The sequence below is a fragment of the Mastigoproctus giganteus genome, chromosome 2, assembly GCF_048544385.1.
Source record: "Mastigoproctus giganteus isolate SK-2022 chromosome 2, ASM4854438v1, whole genome shotgun sequence".
In the NCBI taxonomy this organism is placed as follows: Eukaryota; Metazoa; Arthropoda; class Arachnida; order Uropygi; family Thelyphonidae; genus Mastigoproctus; species Mastigoproctus giganteus.
Genome location: NC_143576.1, coordinates 271951840 through 271969000, shown reverse-complemented (window position 1 = coordinate 271969000; position 17161 = coordinate 271951840). Strand labels below are relative to the sequence as shown.

The 17161-nt window shown below is 40.9% G+C and overlaps 1 protein-coding gene across 1 annotated transcript in view; it reads right to left on the bottom strand.

The window, feature by feature from the left end:
- The window catches only part of LOC150090473 (immunomodulatory peroxidase-like), a 400214-nt gene that overhangs the window by 89078 nt on the left and 293975 nt on the right, over positions 1-17161 (bottom strand). The window contains exon 8 of the mRNA XM_090390327.1: positions 9338-9448. Coding sequence (XP_090246453.1) covers positions 9338-9448 — 111 coding nt within the window. The remainder of the gene's footprint in view (positions 1-9337; positions 9449-17161) is intronic.

Below are 17161 nucleotides of genomic sequence, written 5' to 3'. Positions count from 1 at the left end.
TCAGGGGAATTGCCTTGTATGGATAATTGACATGCAATTGGCAGGTGATCCGACTGGAATTGGAAATTGTTAGGCAGGAGCTGGATGCTTGGTAGGTTATGGAATATTAGAGGCAAGTACTTGACCTCCTGTAGCCGGCGCCAACAACCGAGTGCGATCAAAGGTTCGAAGGGTGACCTCAAGGACCACAAGAGCATCATCATGCATAGGCATCGGCAAGTTGAAATCGCCCACGAGTATAGTTGGAGTCCTTGGCACTAAGTTTGTTGCCAGACAATTGAGCAGCGCCGATCTAGGGTCTTGATTGTGATCTGGGAGGATGTAAACCAGGCAGCATTGGATTTGGAAAAGGAGGCTCCTCAGTGTTGCACAGATTGCATCAAAGTTGTTCGACTGACTTACTCTTGTCCTTATTGGCTGGAAACGACTGCTAAAAAGATTTCCGGCGTTCCTAGGATTTCCAATGCGCTTGTAGAGGGTTTTAAGACGCACAAGGTCGAGCTGTCTATCCGCACTAGCCATGTTTCAGTAAAACAAATGATATCAAACTCGTCAAGAAGAAGGAGGGTCTGGAGGGCATGAAGCTTATTTTTTATTTTGCGTACATTCTGCATGAACTAAACAAGGCTGCCGTCGTGCGAATCTGATTGAATGTGGCCTTTTTGTTGCTATGCTATATGCCCTGTCTAGGTCCGTTGTAAGCGATCGGTCTACCTCTCTCTCTTGAAACGGCTTAATGAGGGTACCTACAGGCCAGCAGTCAGAATCCAAGATGATATGCTTTGCATTCCCTGGACAGGAGAGGTTAAAGGAAAAAGGCTGGAAATCTCGTTTTGATAGACTTTGCATCACTCTTAATCCCATGCTCATGGGCATAGAGTGCCTTGATACTTTCTGCTTGCGTCGAGGGACCCAGTCTTGAAACGAAAATTCTTTCTCTGGTTTGCACAGCTGATATATTATAGATCTCCTCTAGCCGTCTCGACTGAGAGACCAAAATCGGTTGGCCCAGGACAGAAACTGTTGTCTCCTGTATTGGTAGTCTGTTCTCTTGAGGTTGCACTGTCGAAACATCTTGGGCGGAAATAGCCGTTCTGGGGTTAGGGCTGTAAGATTGTGCTAGAGAGTCCAATTGATCAGGATGACTCAAAGCAACTACCTGATCAAAGGTTCACCTCTCCCTGTTTTGGTATGGGCGTTCTCTCATCGTCATCACGTTATTGTCAACACTAAGGCAAGCAAGAGAATCCATTATTGGAGCCAGAACTAAGCTGATCTAAGCAGAACTATGCATCCATTAAGCTGATCTTGAGATCTTCATGGAGGGCATTGAGTGTAGACGTGTCACTTAAAACGGTTTTAATTTCCAAAATTTCTGAAGGGATATTAACTCGGGAGTCCGTTCCGGAGACGGCTGGAGCAAAATCTTTTTCCCGCTCCAAAAAGGCATCATCCATCCCAATGCGTAAGCTTGTCTCACGAGGCGTTCTTGACGCAGGCGATGATGTAGTGCTTCTGATCTTCGAAACCAGCACATCAAACAGACCGGAGGATGTGGGTGGTGGTGCCTCGGTAGGGGTGATAGAAGGTGCCTCTTCCTCCGAGATATCCGCCGGTTTTGAGTTACTTGCACAGAGGTGGCAAAGCCATTTTCTTCTCCTCATACAATGAATTTCGAGTAATTCTGCAGAATGCAATTCCCAACTTTTCATCAGGATTGGAACCTAATTTTGTATCAAATGCCACGAGTTACCGCGCTCTTCAGGATTTTGCTAAGGCAACCTTCAATAAAAGGCTCGCAATCCTTACTGCAATGACTACACGTGCGAATGTTTCGAATTCAGCTCAAGACTCTTCACCTTCGCTGCAATGACGTCCATTTTCTCAACAAGATCTACAACTCTGGACTTGTGCTCTGTGTGTGTGTTGTGAAATTCTACAAGTGTCCTACAACTACAACTCAGTTTGGTCATGAAAATTCCTGTGCTCCTTTGCTCGGATGGCTGTTAACTGACTGTGACTTTGTTATTGGTGATTGACTGTGACTTTGCTACTAATGACTGCAGGACTTACTGGATTTAACCTCAACTGTTTATAAGGTTTGTGCCTGGTTCTGAGTTTCTGCAAAGTTTTGTCGGTTGAATGGTACTGTTATCCTTAATTATTTTCTTTGAACTTTTTTTTTTGTTATGTTAATATGCATAAGATTACTTTCATTGTTTACTTTGAAAGTATCTGTGTTTACCTCAATCTGTTGAGGTTTTCTTTTGTACAGTATTTAATCCTTGTATAGTTGTATAAGTTAACGAGGCGGAGATGAACTAACGTTCCAGGTGCCGCCCAAGACAAATAAATACATACAAAATACATAAATTTTCTTCTCCTCTGTTTGCTCAACCGATTAACTTTAGGTGTCTGGAATTATGGCAAAAGATTGTCCGACACGAAAAGTTAAATGGGAATTGATGGCTCGGGCTTAAGAGTAGACGAAGGGTATTGCGAGGCAGGCAATTTTCAGGGAAGTGAAAAAACAGAGCGAAACAGTCGTTGTGCAATTAGTGAGCTTAACAGCTCTGAGAGCAGTATGAATTCCGAGAAAGCACAGCCTAAAAGGCTAGCAGTAGCGTTCTGTTGAGAGGGTTATCCATGTTAAAAGTTGAGAATTTCTCCAAAACTTGGTTGCTAGGCAAATAGCAGAAAAATAAACAAACGCTTGATTGCCAAATGTATTCCAACTTGTTGCCGAAAGCATTCTCACAAGTAAAGTGGGCGTAAATAGGTAGAGTTGTAAACGGCGTGCCATACAAAAGGTCAACTGGCGAATAACTCCCAACGCAGTGCACCCGCTTGACCTTGTGATATAACCGGTAGCGGGCAGGAGTTAGCGAGCAGTGAAGGCCGATAACCATGGAGGTAACATTCGGGCTTTGAAATTAGCAAAGGCGGCAGATATGAATGCAGTAGTACAGGCAAGAAACAGACCATGAAAAAAACAATAATTTCCACAAAAATATTACTGAAACTCACAAAAAATGTACATTAAACACCGAAAACTTGCGGAGCTCAAGAACTAGGCAGCCGTCACACGGACGCCCACGTGCACTCCGGTTGTGCGACTCAAAAAAAGTATACAGATCATAAAAAGTACAGGAAACTTTCACGTGGATGGAGCTATAACATTTACTCCCACCCTAAAAGCTGTACCTAAATTTGTTTACTGTTAAATCGGCTACTGAAATTTGTAAAAATATTTCGTATTTGTGGCTGTCATTTTTGTAAGTTCACTTTCTGACATCCGCTGATTGTAAAATCTGATTTGCATTTTTTGTTAATAATAATGTATACTTATTTGTTTATATTCACAACCGGACACAATCACCCCCCTAGCGGTTTATCGAACCGCTATGGGGGTGATTGTCCGGCTGTCTGTATGATATGCTCCGGAAAATTTTCTTGTTTAGTGTGTTTTTTATTTAAAGAATTAAGTTCCTATTAGTGCCACCACATAAGGATAGGCCCTTGGATTACCAGGTGCAAGTACTGTATTATTTGAACGGACAACATACAAGTATTAAATGAATTTCTGCACGTTCATTCTGCTACTCCATACAAGCGCTTTCAGCCATTATCTTGTAGTTCAACTTATACATGTGTTCAACAGACACTTGACCTTGACCAGGCATTAGAGAATTGCCTAGCCGCTCTGTTCTTCCCTCCCTACTTAGACCCCTGCTCCCTGTGGATTTCACTGCAGGGCAACTAAGGCGACCGGCAGGTCACAGTGCCAATTGCTTGCTAAACCACAACTGTGGTGATATTAAATTATCTAGTAACACTACAGCAACTGAATTCAATATGACAAATACTACCTCCTGTCAAAATTCTAGCGTCTGCACCATCTGTGGGACCAGCTCTGACCCCATTGTCCGATGTATTGAGTGCAAACAATTAATATGCAATGACTGTACACATTCTGAACTGAAAAAATTAAATAAAAGTCGGCGGAAATCATTCTGTTGTGATAGATGTCGACTCAGAAATTCTCAGAAAAGCCCTATAACTGTTGCACGGCCAAACAACACAGAACCTGAGTCACTTTAGTCCTCTTCCGCTAACAAGGTTGAAATGCCGTACTCTAGTACATTTGAGACAAATATCATGCCAATAACTAGAAATACCGACTCTGAATCGTACATGGATGAAGCCTCTAATCCTTCTTTGTTGTCTTCGGGGTCGCATCAAATCTCAGATGCATCAACTCAAACACATATATCTGTGCTGTCAGAAGATCTCAGCGCTAAATCCTTCCCTACGAAAACTCTGAATCCAACCTTTGCTATTTTGCAATCAACTGAATTCCAGGAACTACTCTTTAACACAATGCAGAAAATCCTCATTCAAACTCATCTAATCAGCGCACCTCATACTGCAAACTCTGAAATTCTCCTGGATTCTAATACACTCAATGAAGGAAACAGCGAGCTATCCACTGAGATCTCTGGTATAAAAACAATATTAACTAATCAACAGGCTGAAATTTCTGACATTAACGCCCAAATCAAAAATCTCACATCAGTTATGTCTTGTCACTTAAGGGAAGCTATGAAGAATTCTGAACCTACTCTCGAAACCAATGGGCTCAAAGTGAATACGAATTCTTCATTAACTGACGATGCCCTCAGTATTGAGACCAGATCTTCACCTTCCACCGGCCTCAATACTTCTACTGCTGCAAATATTAATTTGCCCAAGCCTGCTAACATTCATGATTCAAGTCATTCAACTGAGCAATTTATTGCCAAACAGACTCTGTTAGATGATTCTTCTGATGTAAATAAAACTACTCCTCCCACCTACTCTCGTCTACGGAACAGTTCTGTTTGTACCTCTATTTCACAAGCTCAGAGTCACAAAGCGGAATCCTCTTCAACATCAGTTAAGGCAACATATGCAAAAATAACTGCTGCCACATCTAATGAGGTCTGCAAACATGTCTGTAGATCTGCCGCCACAGCGAGTAAACCTGTTTCTAATTGCCAGTCTCAAATATCACAACAAAGATCAAAACAGAACAAACCGTCAGAAAATATTAAAGCATCTATATCTAAAGATACTTTCTCCAAGCTTCCAGCCATAACTCATCAATCACAGAATATAACTACTGCAGAAAAATCTCAGTTACTCAAACACAAGTATAATATCACAATTATTCCCACAAAAGACCGAATTTTTCTTTCTAGACTTGGACCCGCCACTGAATCTGAAGATCGTATCAACTTAATTAAAGAAGAATATGGTTTCGGAGTAGATGTCCGTTCTCTGAAGACACGATGTCCCGCCTACTCATCTTTTATAATAACATGCCTTCCATCACAAACAGAAAAAGTGCTGAATCTAAGATCCCTTTTATCAGGGGCTCTAGTAAAACGCTTCACGGACAGACCATCAAGGGAGTCCAAAATCTCTTCTCCACCGGCATAGCAATCAGATACCCTACTATCTACACATACTACGTTCTCCTCTCGTCATAGAATCCCCAGATCCCAACTGTTCAGTGTTTACCTTCAGAATTGCAGGAGTATAATTAGCAACCTAAACCACTTCAGAGCAAACCAAGGCTCACATATTTACGACATTTACCTGCTAACTGAAACCTGGCTCTCCATAAATATTGATGATCAGGAGATTATAGATGGACAATATACAATCCATAGGAAGGACAGAGGATCTCGTGGAGGCGGAGTAGCTATTATACATTCTAACCATATACTCTGTGAAATTGCATCAAATTTCACAAATATTGAATCATCTTGGCAAGTTAAAAGTTTTAATAGTATTGCTTAATTTTCCACCTGCCTTAACTAATATAGACCTCCAGTACTTAGAAAGCTCGCTGGAATCAGTCTTCCCACTAATTCAATCTGCCGACACAGCAATCGTTTCGGGTGACTTTAACTGTCAAATGGCCAATTTAGGATATTCTTCTCCATCACTGCAGACTAGGGCTCTCTTTAATATGCTTCACAGCTATGGTCTGGAACAAATTTGCAAATTTCCAACCAGAGAAAATGCCTACCTCTACCTAATATTTTCCTCTACTCATATAGATGTTCACACCGACAACCCCATATTTCACTCGGATCATTCACCAATTACTTTTGACATCACAGTGACTTCTCATAACTTCAAATACAGCTCCCGTTCTCCTCGATTCAATTTCAGAAAGGCTGACTGGTCTCTGCTCCACCTAGCTCTAAGAAACGTAGACAAGCAGCTCGGTGACGCTATGGATGACATCGATGTGCTCACCAACAACCTGATTAACTGTATGCATTCAGTTATATCTGACATTGTTCCTCAATCCCATCTTACCGCACGCTCTACCTACCCGCACTGGTATAACAGTGAACTAATACGTAAAATTAAATCCAAAGAATTCTACAGAAACAAATATAAGCAAACAGGTGACAGTCAATGCTATGAAATATTCAGCCAACTCCGCAAAGAAGTGAAAACTCTCATATTAAACTCCTACAACATGTATACAGAATCAGTTCAGGATAGTCTGCTTACTCACAGAGATATCAAATCATTCTGGAATTTCATGAAGCATAAGAACATAACCAGTAGAAAGTTACAACTCCGTAACGCAGATGGAATTCTCTTATCTGACGAATTCAGTATTGCTCAAGAGTTTGCCAAACACTTTTCTAGAATTCAAACAAATGATACATTGAGACCTGCTTCATTTCCTGACTTCACACCTGTTAAAGATGATATCCTCATTATCTCTTTATCACTGATGAAGATTTAAATTCGGCATTAAAAAGCATGAGAAATGACTATACTAGAGGCCCAGATGACATTCCAGGCTTATTTTGGAAAAGGACTGTCACTACTTTGAAACCCCTCATACTGCGGAACTTCAACCTGTCTCTCAGGCTGGGGAAGTATCCTAAGCACTTTAAGCAGGTCAATATAGTTCCTATTTTCAAAAAAGGTCACAAAAATGACGTATGCGATTAGAGACCCATAACCTTGCAAAACAGCCTGGCTAAACTCTTCGACACAGCAGTGCACAAACATCTCTTCGAATTCTTCAAGCCTTTTATCGATCAGAATCAACATGGTTTCTGCAGTGGCAAGTCAGTAGTCACAAATTTACTTCCTTTCTGGCAATACACCTCTGAAGCTCTTGATAACCACCTACAAGTTAATGCAGTCTACACAGACATATCCAAGGCATTTCATAAAGTCCCGCACGAACAACTTCTGGAAAAACTTAAGCTATATGGTATCCGTGACCCTTTGTTCTCATGGCTATATTATGCATCGTTCCTTGAGCGTTATCATAGATCAAGTGAACTCAGACTGTTTTATACCACTAAGCGGAGTACCACAAGGCTCTCCCTTAGGTCCTCTTCTCTTCATTGTTTTCGTAAATGATCTTCCTTCTTTCATCTACACCTCCAATGTTCAAGTTGCTCTCTATGCAGATGATCTTAAGATCTACTCAGCAGTGAAGGAGATTACCGATTCTCAACAGCTTCAATGTGCTCTCAATAAATTCTCTCTGTGGCTCTCTCTGAATGGCTTGTCTGCTAACCCCTCGAAGTGCAAAGTAATCTCTTTCTCATCTTGCAGATCTCCACAACTAATGAATACGGAGTACACTGTTAAATCTGTGATCATCGAAAGGTGTGACAAAGTGAACGACTTAGGGATTCTCTTTTCCAGCAGTGCTAAATTCGATGCCCATGTTCTTAAAATCACCAGAAAAGTATTCAAAACACTGGAATTCATCAAACGGAACACATACAAGTGCAAAAGCTACAGATATGCGGTTATCCTCTATAAAACTATTGTTCTGCCAATCCTTGAATTCAGTTCACCCATCTGGAATCCTCACACAAAGACTTTAACTAACAAAATTGAAGCAGCCCAAAAAAACTTTGTCCGTTACCTTACGTACTGCAATCCTCTATTTTATCACTCAGTGTATTATGAATCGCTGTGTGATTACTTTCATCTCAGGCCTCTGTGCACTAGAAGAGTTACTGCTGATATCGCACTTCTAGCCAAAGTAATCACTGGAATTTATGAAGCATCTGATACCTGAGTAAAATAAACTTCAATGCTCCTTGTAGACAAGTCAGGAACCTTACACCGTTTCGCCTTGACTCTGCCAACACGGACTTAATGAAGTTCAGTCCACTGAACAGAATCAGCAAATCAGCAAATGACTCTCGCATTGACTTCTTTGACAACTCCCAATCACTGATGAACTCCATCCAAAAGTTTGCCTCTTCTCTTAAACTGCAAAGTGACTAGGTCACATCTAATTATTGTAGTTTATTATTATTTGTTATATTATTTTTCTATTCTCTAACGGATTAATTATTACTTGTTTTACCGGTAACTTAACTTAATACAATCCTCTTTTGTACATATGCTTTTATTGTTTGAATCTATATCAATGTTTATCGTCCTGGAGGATTTCACATTATTGTTATTATGTTTATTGATCTGATCTCAGATACACTCTTCATGGTTACCTGTTGTGTATCTTGTTATTAATAAAATAAAATAAAATAAAATAAAAATAAAATATAGAATGTAAAGAATTATGTAATTGTATTGCGGATTGCCCTCCTCCTGGCTGAATGGCCCTGTAAGGGTTTCGGACCATATTTATTCGGTCAATAAACTGATTTAATAATAATTACGTCCCGCACTTTGCCTCTTCGTGTGCCACGCCCAGGGGTACCGGTTAGTAAAAATCAGCCATTTTTATAAATGGCTGAAAATTTTAATTTTACTCTTTCATTCGTTTGTTATTACGATGTTAATGATCGGAAATCAGTGTTTCAAACTACGAAAAAATTGAGCAATGACAAAAGAAGCGCTTCTTCATTAAGTTTACATTAATTAAATTGCCTTTACCTCGATCACGGAGAGTAAGGATGTTGGCCGTGCTCCTGCACTTCAAGATTCATTCCCTCGACTTTCTTTAAGAGCAGTACAATCCGGTGCGCAAATCCCTTTTGAGATTCGGTTTCGCTGGCTCCCACTGCCTCTGCCTACATTTTTATAATAGCCTGCCCCACTCGCACGCTGGACAAGTCTTAGCATCTGTGAGAGTACGTGTGGACGCATCCGATCGTAAAACTTAAAAGAAAGAGGAGGCGGTCAATGGACGAGGACGGGGAAAATGTTTGAGCGCGACCTCCATAGAAGGGAACGATGTAGGCGCAAAGCCGGACATGCCGCTCGCTGTTTGCACGAGATTGATGCGCGCTCTGTTTACCGGCAGTAATTCGCCGACGGAGATGCTTACCTGACCTGAAGCAGAACATGTTCTGTTCCGGAACGCTGCATTCGTCCTCTTTGGCGTCTATGCTTTGAGGAAGCAAATCCCCCACGTGAGCTCTCGTGACCTGCAATTTGCCTGTAAAAGAGCAGAATTTATGAGCAATTTTTTTCTGGATCTTTAATAAGCGCACATTACAGGACCGGTCGCAATAACAGCGTGCGAAAAAACTTTAAAAATAAACAATACTCGCGAAATAACAAAAAATATAAAAAAGACAATAACAAAAGAAAATTATAAGAAAACAAAAATAATCAGCGAAGTGATATTTCTAAGATTTGACATTGAAAAGACTTTGGCAAGGATGGGTCCATTTGTTTGGCCTTATCGCAGAGGCTCAGTAAGTGGGGTATCCGACTTTTTTCTCCGTAAGCTGTTCTGTTTGTTGGAAAATGTACGATTTCTTCTTAGGTAAGAATATTTGGCGAAACTAAAGCAAGTGAAGCGGTACTTGTTATCAAGAACCGCTTTACGAATACATTTTAATCCATTATGAAGCAATGGCTGTAAGTGACACACCCATCCTTAATTAATTGAAGTTATTAATAATTGCAAAAATTTAATTGCTTTCAATGTTTTCTCTCTTGTGTGACTGCCGACTTTTGCCGAAACTGTTCACGCAACCAGTGCCGGATTAAAGCACTGGATAACAAGGCACCCACCCAGTGCGCCATTCTTACAGAGTGCTAGAAGATGAAAGCAAAGGGAAGGATTTTTTTGCAAAACCTTACTCAGATTTCTAGGATATGCAAAGGGGCACAAAAATAATCTTTCTGCTCTGGGTGCGAGAATACCTTAATCCGGCCCTGCACGCAACCCCAACAGCTGTAAAACTAATGTGGAATTTTAGCTACCTTTTGACTTTTACGAACTCTTTATTGCATACAAGAAGAAGAAGAACTCTTTAGTCAAGAAGAAAAACTTTTAACAAAACCTGATCTCTTCGAGGCTCGCTTGACTACTACGTCCGTATAAATACGCAATCAAAGGAGAACGCTCCTTCGCAATCTTTTACTGCACGGGTTCTACGCAGAGATTCATTATTTATGTATAGCCACATGATTTTCGAGGTTGGCTAAAAGATATTATTTTATGCATTTATACAAAGGTTGCTTTCTTTAGGTCAGAGTGAAACTAAATTTCCCTCTGATCTAAAGATCATCGTTCATCAGAGGGAAAATAAATACTTCTGAGGTTTGCTGGGAATTCGCACGTTATTGTTGGGTTTTAGGCGACTTATGCCGGATATAATATGTCTGTAAATTGCGTGCAGCAAAGACCGACTTGCTCTTTCATGTACGAAAAACCGGAGTTTCCAGGGAAAAAAAAAAAAAAAAAAACACGTCATGAGAAAACCCTCAAGAACTCCTCGCGTCTGAGATCGAGTCACGTCGTCGACGGGACTCGAACTCAGGCCAATTCTACCCGTTGTGCCAAGGATCACACTAACTGCGCAATCTTGCGCGATTGCAATGAACTTTAGGTCATCTGCATATGGCGGTAAACGAGCTCCTTCTGTTCTGAAAATTTTGGTTAAGTCATTTACTTAAATGTTAAACAACGATGGTCCCATTATTTATTTTTATCTCTATATATATTAAAAACGTTTTCCTCCTAGTGATGTTTATTCGAGCCAATGGGAAAAGAGGACGAGGCAATTACGTCACTGCAAATACAATTAATTATTGACACAACTGCCTCCATAACGTTCATCAAGGCTCGTGCATGTGCTTCACTGTCCAACATTTGAAGACCTCAGGTCCCAGACAAGCATCCTTGAAAGGGTGCTTCATACCTTATTCAAGCTCCCTCCAACCACAACTCATCCTGCACTGGAAGCCCCTTCACAGAATAAAGAACTACCACTCAGATGCTATGCCTCAGCAGCCAAGACGGCATCTGATACACCAACTCAAGGACTGTCCCACCTCCCACAACTAGCCAAAGCTGACACCCAAAAACGTCAGCATCTTTTTCTGGTCCGTGCATCTGAACAGTCAGAATGAAGACTAGTGAAGAGGTGAAAGAAATAGTACAGAATACGCTAAAGAAAGACTTAAAGACAGTGAAGATCAAGTCATTGAGAGCAATTAGGAACCGGGAGTTCTTCTTGAAATCACAACCAAGGAGGATCTGGACAACATCGCAGCTGCCAGCCCATTTCACTCTGCTGGAGTAACTGTGAATCCCCCCAAGCGCACCAATCCATCTATACTGGTGTATGATCTTCCCACAAGTGTTACCAATGATGAGATCCTTGAGAACTAGTTCTACAAAAATCTTTCTGACCGTGGCGTCACCCTTGAGGAAATAAAAAAAAAAACAGGATATCAACCTCAGGTTCACAATCAAAGCTAATTCCAGTTGTACAGCTCACCAGGTCATCACACTATCACCTAGAATCTTCAGAATAATCATGTCACTTTACAGGATCTTTCTTCGGTGTAGTTCTCACAAGTTCCTCCCGTTCACCATGGTGACTAAATGCTTTTTGTGTCTTGGATATGGACATCCATCCGAGCACTGTACGCACTCATCCCCTACGTGTGGCCACTGCGCTCGTAGTGGCCACGTTCATGCAAAATATCCAAACAAGGATGAGAATCCTAGCTGCGTGAACTGCAAGAGAAGACCTTGTAAACATGGGCACTCGGTGCGGGATGTAGCCTGTCCTGAATATCGGCAAGCATTAGAACAAGTAAGACTAAGGACCGCCAATGAAAAACCCCCAAACTCTTCAACCACAGCCCCTAGCTGTACAAGACAGTTTCTCTCCTTCCAATCCACAAATCCACAGTCTCACCAGCAATAGCCATAGCGTCAAACTTAAAGTCATGCAGATAAATGGTCACAGATCCCGGACTGTTGCTGATGAGATCCGAAGTGTAGCGGAGGAGCACTCTATAGATATAATATCAATCCAGGAACCCTATGCCTCCAGGATGAAACTTGGTAACTCATTTAAAGTCACGGGATTCTCCATCCACACTCAGGTAATCTAGCCTACCCGCGATGACCAAAAGACCTGTATTGTGATCCTCAACAGCCAGCTGGATGTCCTAGTCATCCACGGCCTTTGCAATAAGTTTGTAACCTCGGAATCCGGCTACCCGTAGATACTGAAGCTACCATTCTTGGAGTGGTAATTGACCACAAACTGAGCTTCCTGCCACACCTCACCCATCTGAGATCAAAAGCAAGAAGCCTACATTATTCGTATCTCCAGGAACTACTGGGGCCTTTCCAAGAGGACGCTTCGTCTCTACTATAAAGCAGTCTTCCTGCCAATCGTCACATATCAAGGCGGTGCCAGGTTTCACCGAGTTGGCTTGGTCAAGATGAGAGACAGATTGAGTTCCATCCAACGTACAATGCTACTGGCTACCCTTAGAGTTTGTAGAACAGTTTTTACAGCAGCCATCCAGGTCATAGCTGGAACTCTTCCTATAGATTTGTATGCCGCTTACAGAGAACTAGTATTTAGAATTAAAAACAACATCCCCAGTAAGTTCCTTGACATCGAACTTGATCTGCACACCGAACCAAAAGCTGAGAAAGCCAGATGCAACAACGAGTTACTGAACATCTGGCAGACCCACTGGGATACATCCCAGGTTGGAGTGGTTACTAGAAAATTCCTTCCTGATGTAACCTTTACATCCTCTAATTTGGTCCAATCCTGGCTTTCCCTCACCACGGAGACGTCCTTCCTAGTTACTGGACATGGTTCTCTTAATGAAAAACTGTACCAACTAGGCCTCTGCACGACTGACCTGTGCTACTGTGGAGCCAAGGAAAACTGGAAGCACATCTTTTTGAATGTATTCTGTACGACGACTTGAGACAAGGTTTAGTGAATACCATCCCAATATCGGAAAACCAATTAGACCAGATACTCCAATCCCCTGAACGTTTATTTGCTCTTCACAACTTTGCTACGGAAGTCTTTGCTCGAAGGAGATCATATAGTGGTCAACACCCCTGGCATTGGGCCTGAAGTGGATTAGACAAAGTTTTTTTTTTCTCCTCCTTGCATTCTGTTTGGAGTCAGCCACTCGACACTTGCTTTTCTTATATATATATATATTTTTTTTTCTTACAAATTTATTTTTTTTATTATTTATTTTCATTTATCTATTCATTTATTATTATTATTATTATTATTATTATTATTATTATTATTATTATTTTATTTATTTATTTATTTTTATTATTATTTTATTTATTTTCCCCCCCATAACCTGCACCACGGGTGGGTTTTCTTGTGTTTATTTTATTTTTATTTATTTTTTTTATTTTTTTTAATATTATTATTTTTTTATTATTATTTTTTTTCCATTACCTACACCCCGGGTAGTTTTTTTTTTTTTGTCTCCCTCTCTGGAATGGGCCCCCAGAGGATCCTGACCTACCTGCTGGCAACATCATGTGGGTCAGAGTCTCTTTCGAGACAGTATGTGCATTACTGGGACTGGCCCACCTTCCCGTGGTGTGGACGAGTACCCAGAATCGTCTCTCCAGGTGTTTGATGCTTCTGGGTAGCCAAGTGGCCAGACACAACAACAGTACACACACATAATATACACAAACCTACGTCACACACATATCTGGCCCATTTGTAGTGATACTGTTCTTCACAGAGATACGAGGCAGAGTTGAACAGATGTTCTAGGTGCCGCCCTTTACAAAAACACATGTACACATGTGTTCAAATCACCCGTGTCTCATCTATGTTTTATCTAATTTCACTCTATTCTCCACCTTCCAAGGACATAGAAGAATCTCTCAATTACTTTGAGTTTCCTTTGGATTTTTGGGTTCTATATCAATACTTTTAACCTCAGACGTCATTGCAAAATCCAAATTCTGATACAGCTCTTCCTCAAATCCTCATGGGCTTCTCCTGGAGAACCTTATTCTCACCCGCAATCTGGTAGTCCACAATCAACCCAACCACCTCCCCACATACTGTAGTTCTACTGGAAAATCTAACATAGATATTACTATCACCACCAATGACCTGAGGTCCTAGATCACTGACTGGACCACTATCCTTGACTGGACGCTGAGTGATCATAGGGTCATCTTATTTCATGTTGCTCCTGCCAGTTCCATCCATCCCTCTCATTCCAGAATGCCTGACTTTGTCTGTTTTTCTACAAAATCAATTGACTGGGCAGCCTTCGATGAAACAATTGAGCATAACTTCCCACTTTCCATGCTGGACCACCATGACACTGCTTTGGCCACCGAACAATGTGACCTCGTTCAGCAATCCTTGACTAAAGCCTCATACAAATCAGCCAAGAAGAAGACGTGCTGTCTCCACGGCAGCTATTCAGGTAATTGCGGGAACTCTCCCGCTTGATTTGTTTACGATCTTCCGTGGCTCTGCTTCAGAATCAGAAAGAAAATACCAACCTGTATTCTGGATATTGAGCTTAATCTCACTGCAGATGATAAGTGGGAAAAAACAAGTTGTTACAGTGAAACGGTCAACATCTGAAAAATCAGGTGGAATACGTCGCCACAAGGCACAGTAACCAAAATATTCCTCCCCGAGGTAAAGTTTGCGATGACCAAACTGCAAGATCCTGGTTCTCTCTCAGCCTTGAAACGTCCTTCTTGGTGACCGGCCACAGCTCCCTGAATGAAAAGCTGTACCAACTGGGGCTTCTGGCTACGGACCTATGTTTTTGTGGAGGTAAGGAAAACTGGTACCACCTTCTTTTTGACTGTGACTTGTACGAGGATCTCAGAGATCAACTTCGGAGAGACATTCTGAACTTCTCCCCAACCAATGTGGTTCAACTAATCCAGACTCCAGACAATCTTTCCTTCCTGCAGGCCTTTGCATCTGGCATTTTTACCCAGCGAAAGACCTTGTATGCCAATGCCAACCAAAACTAGACAAACAATTCTACAGCCTACATTTCACACTTGTGAAGGGGAAGGCTAAATTCAATTTTTTTTTCTATTTTTATTTTATTTTATTTATTTTAATTTTAATTTTTATTATTATTATTTTATTTTATTATTAATATTATTATTATCATTTTTTAAAATTTTAGTACGGTTTTTTTTTGCTAAATTTGCCATACTATCAATTTTTATTTTATTTTATGTATTTTTATTTTTCATATATAAATATATTACTTTATTATTATAATATATTATAATATATTACCTTTATTATAATATATTGCCTGCACGCACCAATAGCTTTTTTATTATTTTCTTTATTTATTTATTATTTTTTTAATTTTAATTTTATTTATTTTTTTTATTTTACGACCTGCACCACGGGTAGGGTTTTTTTCTCTCTCCTCTCTTCTCTCTGGAATGGGCCCCCAGAGTTTCCTGGCCCACCTCCTGACAACACCAGGTTGGTTAGAGCATCTTTCGAAACGGTACGTGTTTTACTGGGACTGGCCCAGCTTCCCGTGGTGTGGACGAGTACCCAGAATTATCTGTTCAGGTGACTGATATTTCTGGCTAGCCAAGTGGCCAGAACAGAACAACAGAACACACACACATAATACACAAACCAACGTCACACACATATTTGTCCCATTTGTGTGATACTGTTCTTCACAGAGATACGAGACGGAGTTTAAGAAACGTTGTAGGTACCGCCCTTACATAAACACATGTCCACACATGTCCAACATTTGAGAAAAAGTGTTTGGGAAAAAGAACACAAACCACAAATGCTACAGTTAAGTACACACTAACCGTAATTGTAATTAGTATTTAAATTTACACTAGACATCATGGCATCCCCCCTGGTGTGTGGGAAAAAGATGAATGAGTGTGAGTGGACATATATATATATATATATATATATATATACTGTATATATATATATATATATATATAAATAAAACTTGTAAAAAAGTTATATAAAATATAAGAAAAAAGTATAAAAAAATAAAATGAATGCAAGTAGAGTGAGAATGCAGATTATGAATAAAGTGAATGTGTCTCTCTCCCACCCCTTCCCCTGGTGGGTTGCCGCTGCCAGCTAATATATCCCACCCTCAGAGCGGGATGGGCAGCTTGACCTTCTTACCTAATTCGACACTGCATGGACATGACAACCATCACCGAAAAAAGATATAATGCGGCTTTGCTGCCGACACACCATTGGCGATCTGAACTGGGTACTCTAACCCAGTTCCCTTTAAAATCCCATCCCAAGGCAGGGGAGGGAGGAGACAGGTATAGATATATATATATATATATATATATATATATATATATATATTTTTTTTTTATTATTATTTTTAAAGTCCTAGCCACTGAAATCTCAGGAAATTAGGTGGCAGGACCTGCCAGAGTAAATCTTAGTCGACTGGTGTTTCTGGTCTGCCTCCACGGGGCGAAAGTGGGGCAACGTTGGGCCTCAGTAGGGGTCCAGCGGCTAAATGACCAGATGAAAATGGTACACGACACTACACATGAATAATACCCATACACTTTTGAATCTCTGGCATTTCCAGTAAACTGGCACACCCATCACAATGCAAGCAACGCGGAGATGGGGAAACCCCTTAGTGCCGCTTGACACTAAACACAATTTACACTTTACTTTACACTTCCCTGTCCCCCCCCCCCCCCCTAAACTTCGCCTTGTGGAGCTCGTTTCCACTGACCTCTTTTGGGATGTCTGCTCTATCGTCCCTATTCTTCTATCTGGTTCCCCCCCAGTCTTCTAATCAACGTCTAAATCCGACCTGTTTCGTGTAAATCTCTAAGACAACTAACACTATTATCTTTCATCTAGCGTGT